The sequence below is a fragment of the Schistocerca cancellata genome, chromosome 1 (assembly GCF_023864275.1).
Source record: "Schistocerca cancellata isolate TAMUIC-IGC-003103 chromosome 1, iqSchCanc2.1, whole genome shotgun sequence".
NCBI classification, from domain to species: Eukaryota; Metazoa; Arthropoda; class Insecta; order Orthoptera; family Acrididae; genus Schistocerca; species Schistocerca cancellata.
This window is the reverse complement of record NC_064626.1, coordinates 104,429,574-104,438,609: the sequence shown is the minus strand read 5'-3', so window position 1 is coordinate 104,438,609 and position 9,036 is coordinate 104,429,574. Positions and strand designations below refer to the sequence as shown.

At 38.8% G+C, this 9,036-nt stretch overlaps 1 protein-coding gene across 2 annotated transcripts in view; it reads left to right on the top strand.

The window, feature by feature from the left end:
- The first annotated feature begins 2,284 nt into the window (after positions 1–2,284).
- LOC126166427 (exocyst complex component 6B) overlaps positions 2,285–9,036 on the top strand; it is a 158,368-nt gene continuing 151,616 nt past the window's right edge. Inside the window, exon 1 of one of the 2 annotated variants that reach the window (XM_049920404.1) lies at positions 2,285–2,462. In XM_049920404.1, the coding sequence (XP_049776361.1) occupies positions 2,368–2,462 (95 nt within the window). In that variant the 5' untranslated portion in view covers positions 2,285–2,367. Of the gene's footprint in view, positions 2,463–2,515; positions 2,795–9,036 lie in introns of those variants that run through there. The other variant, XM_049920401.1, reaches the window with a different exon arrangement.

The following is a 9,036-nucleotide window of genomic DNA, read 5'->3' as shown; positions in this document are numbered from 1 at the left end:
CCTTCTCTCCAGTGAACAAATCCGTTTCAGGCCCACAAGAGGTAAACAGTCAGCTGTAGCACAGTTTATTTAAGTCATACTCGAATCACTAAGGAAGGCGGAGAATGCAACAGGCACTTTGTTTGATCTATCAAAAGCATGTGATGTAGTTGACCACAGAATTTTTTTACACAAATTAGAACTACTAGGAATAACAGGTATAGTGAAGAACTGATGTAAGTAACTGGGAAACAAAGTGCAAAGAGTTGAAACCTCACACATCCCTAAAAGACTAGTAGTAAAACACTTACCAGATCCGAAATATATTAATATAGGCGTCCTCCAGGGAAATGTATTGTGCCCAATCCTCTTCCTTGTATATATATATATATATATATATATATATATATATATATATATATATATATATATATATATATGAATGCTCTCCTTCAGAGTGTCAGGTATGGAGAAAAAATACTATTTGCTGATGACATCACCATGGTGATTACAGAAAAATCCAATGGAGCTCTGAGAGAAGTTCAAAACTGGTCATTAAAGAACAGAGTAACTTTAAATGTGAAAAAAGACAAATCGTATAAATATCTGATGCAGTAAATTGAGCAACTGGGACCAAATTCTTGGGGATGACTGTAGACTGTCAATTGAAATGGACAGAACATGTGAGAATTTTGGCAAAGAGGCTATTCTTAGCTTGTCATGTCCTGTGTATCCTTGCACCAGTGCACAATACTTCATGCCACAAAGTGGCCTACTTTGAATATAAGCATTCAATCCCCAGTTGTGGGATAATATTTTGGGGACCAAGAGCTGGGAACATACATACTATTTTCAAGACACAGAAAAGAGCTATAGAAATAGTAACAAATAGTAGTAACAGGGCACACTGTATAGAATTATTGAAAAACTAGAAATTCTGGTACTTCTGATAGAATAAAGCTATCAAAACATAATGTATACGAGAAAAATCTTAATCTGAACACCACAAACAGCACAATACATGTCCATGGAATCAAATCCAGATACTGTTTACATCTAAATAGAAGAAACAAGTCAAAACTCAAAATAGTGCATTATACCATGGAATAAAATTGTACTATAGACTGCCACAAGAAAGAGATAGATTTGATTAAATAGTTGGTTTACGTTGCGGTGATTATCGGCCTTTTATGTTACAAATACAGCAGTAGCAAACTGGCATGAGTAATAAAATTTATAGGTAAATAAAATTAACCGAAAAACCACATATCTCTGAAAATATTTGTCACGAGGCTTGAATAGGAAAATTTCTTCTTAAGGCCCGTCCACACGCAACGATCTGTCTGCGCAAATGTCTGCGCACATCACATCTGCGCAGACAGATCGTTGCGTGTGGTCACAAGATTTGTACCAACCTGAGGTGTGTGCAAATCTGGAAGTTGGAGTTGGAGGTTTGAGCGAAACCTCTCAAATTTGTGGGTTCAAACCACATCTGCGCAGACAAGTTGGAGAGTGTGGACAGCAGATCGCCGCAAATCTGGCGCGAAACAGCTGTTTGCTCAGTCTAGTGTTTGTATTTGTGCGCACAGATTATTAAAATGGCTGATACTCGTCAGTGTTCTCGAGAGTTTGTTAGTGAATTCATTTAAATATATAGAAAACACCATGTTTGTGGAAGATTAAAAGTAAAGAATATAGTGACTGAGACGAAAAGACAGCACCATACAATGCTCTAATTGAAAAATTGCGGGCAGTTGACGCCCCGGCAAACAGAAGTAATAAAAAAAAATTCGTTGCGAACTGTTTACCGAAAAGAGTTATCCAAAGTTCAGTAATCTAGAAGATCTGGTGTAGGAGTGGATCAAGTATACCAGCCAACATTATGGTATTTTGATCTGCTTGACTTTCTTAAGGATCGCCCCGGAAATCTCGCAGTAAATTTATGTGAGAAAACTGCTTTCGCCTTAGCAGCCACTGTCTACACCATTTTGACCGCTTTCTCTGTTTCCTGCGGTTGGTCTGAATGTTTTTTGCAACACAAGAGAACTTCATCTATTTCTATATTTCAAAATAACTGAATTAAATTTTTTACGTTTACGGGTAGCGTAGTCGCTTGCCATTGATACTTCTTTTCTACACCGACAGATGGCGGGCGAGTAGTAGATTGAGGTTTGTGTCGTGTGAACACACCACATTTGCAGCGATCTTTTGCATGTACAGACATCTGCGCAGATGTCTGCGCAGACAGATCGTTACGTGTAGACCGGGCTTTACTCTTTGGTAGCGTCTACGTTCTAGTGGAATATCTTCCACTGACAGATAAGTTGTGTCTGCTGGCGTAGCCTGTTGTCATACAATGTTTACATTTGTAGGGAATTGTCATTAGAAATGGATACAAATAATCAGGATAGCAGTTCACAACGAATTGAACTTTTTCTCCAGGAAATTGAGGGCACTGATGAATACTGGGGATCAACATTTAGGTAAATTGTGTTTGTGTTTCTGTGGTAGGGGTTATACAGTATAAGGTTTATAAACGCTATGTCATGAAGCAAGGTGCTAATTGTTTAGAGAGCTGATTTTCACGTCACTGTAAATCAGTTAGACACCGTCTCTCTACTTCGTCTGTATTTGAAGGAAGGCGAAGAAACGTATCGCGTACCTTCGTTCTTTATCAACAGTCTACAGGTATTTCAGATGTCATGGATCCATTAGCACGCATATCTCACACCAGCGTCGATATGCAGCCGAAACACGAGCATCTCTTGTATGAATTGGAAACAACGGATACTAGTAGTGTCGGACTGGTAATAAGGTAATGTTTGGAAAAGAAATTTAATTGTGAAAACACTGGACCAGTGGATAAAATTTATTTAGAAACAGCTTGCAGTGCATGAGCTTCATTGATACCCTGCCATTTCGGGTATGTGTGAAATGCACGAAGTGAATGACATTTTTCTGCTTCTTTTGAGATAATGGATCTACTCCATAGGACAGTCAGTATATGTTGTTAGTAACGCCATGTAGTGATGACGTATTTTGATCGTAAGTAGTGGATACGTGTGTAGTAATTAGTTCATAGAATTTCAAAGGATAGTTTGTAAATAAATTGTTGAAAAATGTTGAATTATAGCCTTCTAGGTAGCAAAATTTCGTAGGTTTGCTGTATTATATTTTTCATACAGAGGAATTTAGTGTAAGTTTGGTGGACTTACTTCATCAGCATATTTATAGAAACAGTTGGTGATTATGCCTAGTACATTGCACTTCCTTCCTTACATGAAATGTCTTGTGTTAAATACCAAGGGTTGCAGTAGTGCCAGTGTACCAAGTAAGATGCACAGTTGATTTGCGTTCTTGAGGATGGTAAGTGAAATCCCCATCTGGCCATCCAGATATAGATTTTCCATGGTCTTTCTGAACCTCTGAGGCAAATTCCGGGACTTTTCAATTGAAATAGACATTGTCAAATTCTTTCCACATCATTACCCAATCTAAGCTTAATCCTTGTGTCTGCTAACCTCATTTATTGGAAGTTAAACCTGCATCTTCTTTTGTTCTTACATATAAGCCTAACTTTGTATTCTATTGTAAATAGGTATAATTCCAAAGATGTTTTAGGTATAAATGTTTTTAGGGCTGTTAATTATTCTGAAAAGTGGGAGACATTGTGTGTCTTCAGAGCAAATTCCTGATGGCGAGAACAGTTTTGCTGTTAAAAATATCCTGTCATTTTTGTGGATTAATGTCAAATGATAACTGGAAACATAATGTAGAACTTTTGTACCAGATATGGGCAGAGTGAAATGGTGCAGCAGTTAAGGCACTGACCTAGTAGAGGATTCCAGTCCCTGTAAGGCAAGCCAGATTTACGCAATTGCTTTAAGTCACTTAAGGTGGGTGCTGCAGTGACTCCTTTGAAAATTAAATCGTCAGTTTCCTCCCTTATTGTTGTGCAGTGTAAGGCTGTGCTCCATGCCTAATGATCATTTTTGTTGACAGGTATAGGATTCTGCCTGACCCCTCGCCCCGCCCCATGTGCCCTGTCTCTTCCACACCTCTGTTACTCTTCTTGTTCTCTCCTCCTATAATGTCATACTGTATAGTAGAGTAGAAAGCAGAACCCTCTAATACAGTCATCTACTATTGGTAAAACTGTATGATTAAAATTGAAACGTCTCAATTTTTGTTTGTATTTCAGCAGCACTCTCCAGCTTGAGACTGAATGCAGGCTTATGTTTGTACATTAAGATTTTTCTTATTTTACGCACATTTAAAATGCTGCAGGGTTTAGTGCCTCAAAAATGTTTTGCACCAACTTGCTCTCATAATTTACCAGCTAAACTATCTTGTTTGATAATGCATGAAAACCATAGTTCTGTAAGCATACTGTTTTTTTCTCAATGACCTATGGGGTTATGTGGTATATAGTACCTTGCTTTACTCTGAACTCTGTGTATCATTATTGTAGGCTGCTAGATTGTCATTCTGAGGAACTTTGAACCTGCTGATACCATTCAACATGAGGCTGTGCTTTTTTTTTTAAATTGAATTATTCCAATTTTAATGAGTGTTATAATGGATCATACTTCAGTCTCATTTAGTTCTGTTTTCACCTTACCTAAAATATGGTATTACACATTCAGCTACTGCAGCCACCAACGGATATCAAACATGCAGTCATAAACATGTAATATTAGCAATTTCAAGTGCAGAAGTAATGATGAAAAGATCCAAGTGAAATGCGCTAAAACTATTTCCAAGTGTGGACCGATGGCCTTTGTAGTCTGGTCCCTTCAACCCCCACAAACCAACCAACCTATTGCCAGGTGTTGAGTAAATACATAATGTCTGTGTAATTGAACCATGTGTCTACAGTAACATTAACTTACTGAAAAGGTATTCTCTTGGACATCTGTGACTCTCATATGGCTTCCATTTCTACATCCATACTCTGCATATCATTATGAAGTGATTGGCAGAAGGTACTTCATATTGTACCTGTTATTAGGATGTCTTCCTATTCCATTCATATATGGTATGCAGGAAGAATGATTGCATAAATGCTTCTCTGTGCACTGTAATTAGTCTGACCTTGGCTTTGCAATCACTATGGGAGGAACACATAGGGAATTGTAGTGTATTCCAAGATTCATCACATAAAGGAGGGTCTTGAAACTTGTTAGTATGTTTTCACAGAATAATTTGCCTCTGTCTTCAAGCACTGGCTAGTTATTTTGGCATCTTCACAATATTCTCCTGTTTGTTGACATCCCTATGAGCATTCATTCTGCCCTTCTTTGAATATGTTCAGTATCCACTGTTGGTCCTATTTGGTCTGAAGTTGATGACTCTCCATCCAAGATAACATGCTACATTACCCTATGAAGAAATCCTCAATCCAGTCACAAATTTTGCTTATTAATAACCATAACCTCAAGAGGACGTCGTTATCAGGAAAAAGAAAACTGGCGCTCTACGGATCGGAGCGTGGAATGTCAGATCCCTTAATCGGGCAGATAGGTTAGAAAATTTAAAAACAGAAATGGATATGTTAAAGTTAGCTATAGTGGGAATTAGTGAAGTTTGGTGGCAGGAGGAACAAGACTTTTGGCCAGGTGAATACCGGGTTATAAATACAAAATCAAATAGGGGTAATGCAGGAGTAGGTTTAATAATGAATAAAAAAATAGGAGTGCGGGTAAGCTACTACAAACAGCATAGTGAACGCATTATTCTGGCCAAGGTAGACACGAAGCCCACGCCTACTACAGTAGTACAAGTTTATATGCCAACTAGCTCTGCAGATGATGAAGAAATTGATGAAATGTATGATGAGGTAAAAGAAATTATTCAGGTAGTGAAGGGAGATGAAAATTTAATAGTCATGGGTGACTGGAATTCGACAGTAGGAAAAGGAAGAGAAGGAAACATAGTAGGTGAATATGGATTGGGAGGAAGGAAAGGCCAGAGGAAGCCGCCTGGTAGAATTTTGCACATAGCATAACTTAATTGGTTCAAGAATCATGAAAGAAGGTTGTATATATGGAAGAACTCTGGAGATACCAGAAGGTTTCAGATAGATTATATAATGGTAAGACAGAGATTTAGGAACCAGATTTTAAATTGTAAGACATTTCCAGGGGCAGATGTGGACTCTGACCACAATCTATTGGTTATGACCTGTAAATTAAAACTGTAGAAACTGCAAAAAGGTGGGATTTGAGGAGATGGGACCTGGATAAACTGAAAGAACCAGAGGTTATACAGAGTTTCAGGGAGAGCATAAGGGAACAATTGACAGGAATGGGGGAAAGAAATACAGTAGAAGAATGGTTAGCTTTGAGGAATGAAATAGTGAAGGCAGCAGAGGATCAAGTAGGTAAAAAGACGAGGGCTAGTAGAAATTCTTGGGTAACAAAGGAGATACTTAATTTAATTGATGAAAGGAGAAAATGCAGTAAGTGAAGCAGGCAAAAAGGAATACAAACGTCTCAAAAATGAGATCGACAGGAAGTGCAAAATGTCTAAGCAGGGATGGCTCGAGGACAAATGTAAGGATATAGAGGCTTATCTCACAAGGGGTAAGATAGATACTGCCTACAGATAGATTAAAGAGACCTTTGGAGAAAAGAGAACTACTTGCATGAATATCAAGAGCTCAGATGGAAACCCAGTTCTAAGCAAAGAAGGGAAAGCAGAAAGATGGAAGGAGTATATAGAGGGTCTATACAGGGGCGATGTGCTTGAGGACAATATTATGGAAATGGAAGAGGAGGTAGATGAAGATGAAATGGGAGATATGATACTGCGTGAAGAGTGCGACAGAGCACTGAAAGACCTGAGTCGAAACAAGGCCCCAGGAGTAGACTACATTCCATTGGAACTACTGACAGCCTTGGGAGAGCCAGTCCTGACAAAACTCTACCATCTGGTGAGCAAGATGTATGAGACAGGCGAAATTCCCTCAGACTTCAAGAAGAATATAATACTTCCAATCCCAAAGAAAGCAGGCGTTGATAGATGTGAAAATTACCGAACTATCAGTTTAGTAAGTCACAGCTGCAAAATACTAATGCGAATTCTTTACAGACGAATGGAAAAAAATTGGTAAAAGCCGGCCTCGGGGAAGATCAGCTTGGATTCCGTAGAAATATTGGAACACGTGAGGCAATACTAACCTTACGACTTATCTTAAAAGAAAGATTAAGGAAAGGCAAACCTAAGTTTCTAGCAGTTGTAGACTTAGAGAAAGCTTTTGACAATGTTGACTGGAATACTCTCTTTCAAATTCTGAAGGTGGCAGGGGTAAGATACAGGGAGCAAAAGGCTATTTACAATTTGTACAGAAAGCAGATGGTAGTTATAAGAGTTGAGGGACATGAAAGGGAAGCAGTGGGTGGGAAGGGAGTGAGACAGGGTTGTAGCCTCTCCCCGATGCTATTCAACCTGTATATTGAGCAAGCAGTAAAGGAAACAAAAGAAAAATTCAGAGTAGGTATTAAAATCCATTGAGAAGAAATAAAAACTTTGAGGTTCACCGATGACATTGTAATTCTCTCAGATTCAGCAAAGGACTTGGAAGAGCAGTTGAACGAAATGGACAGTGTCTTGAAAGGAGGGTATAAGGTGAACATCAACAAAAGCAAAACAAGGATAATGGAATGTAGTCGAATTAAGTTGGGTGATGCTGAGGGAATTAGACTAGGACATGAGACACTTAAAGTAGTAAAGGAGTTTTGCTATTTGGGGAGCAAAGTAACTGATGATGGTCGAAGTAGAGAGGATATAAAATGTAGACTGTCAATGGCAAGGAAAGCGTTTCTGAAGAAGAGAAATTTGTTAACATCAAGTATAGATTTAAGTGTCAGGAAGTCGTTTCTGAAAGTATTTGTATGGGTTGTAGCCATGTATGGAAGTGAAACATGGATGATAAATAGTTTAGACAAGAAGAGAACAGAAGCTTTCAAAATGTGGTGCTACAGAAGAATGGTGAAGATTAGATGGGTAGATCACGTAACTAATGAGGAGGTATTGAATAGAATTTGGGAGAAGAGGAGTTTGTGGCACAAATTGACCAGAAGAAGGGATCGGTTGGTAGGACATGGTCTGAGGCATCAAGGGGCCACCAATTTAGTACTGGAGGGCAGCATGGAGGGTAAAAATCGTAGAGGGAGACCTAGAGATGAATACACCAAGCAGATTCAGAAGGATGTAGGCTGCCGTAGGTACTGGGAGATGAAGCAGCTTGCACAGGATAGAGTAGCATGGAGAGCTGCATCAAACCAGTCTCAGGACTGAAGACCACAACAACAATAATAACCATGTGTGTAGTACTGAGTCAAATACTTTTCCAAAGTCAAGAAATAATGCATCTGCCAGATAGCCTTGATCTGTGGGTTTCTGGATGTCATGTGAGTTGGGTTTCGTATTACCAATGTTTTCAGAATCCTTGTTGGGTGACATGGAGGAGGTCATTCTATTTAAGATACATCATAACATAATATATTCTAAGACTGGGCAACAGATGACTGTCAGAGATATAGGATGGCAATTTTGTGGATCACTTCTGCTACCCTTCTTGTTGATGGTGTCACCTGTACTTTCTCCCACAGTTCCAGGAATCTTTAGTCTATTGCCATTAAAAGACAGATGAAGTCGGCTCCAAGTTCTATATAGAATCTGATAGGACTCCATTGAGCCCTGAAGCATTGTTCAGTAATTTTAGTAACTTTAGCTCTTTCTCAATGGCACTTGCAGTAATGTCTGTGCCATTCTTTTTGCAGTGGTGCAAGAATCAAACTATGACATTTCTCCTGAATTGTCCTTTCTATAGGAACATTCAAAAACTGAGGTAAGAATTTCTGATTTTACTCTGCTATACTCAGTGTCAGTACTTGTGTGTTAGGGCATTAATTTTGGTGCCGCTGGCTACCATTACCGACGACCATAATTTCTTTGGGTTATGTGAGAGCCATTTTGTTAAGATTGTGTTGTGAAGGCATTATGCACAGCCCTCTTGACAGGCAAAACCATTTCATTTAGCATTTTCTATTA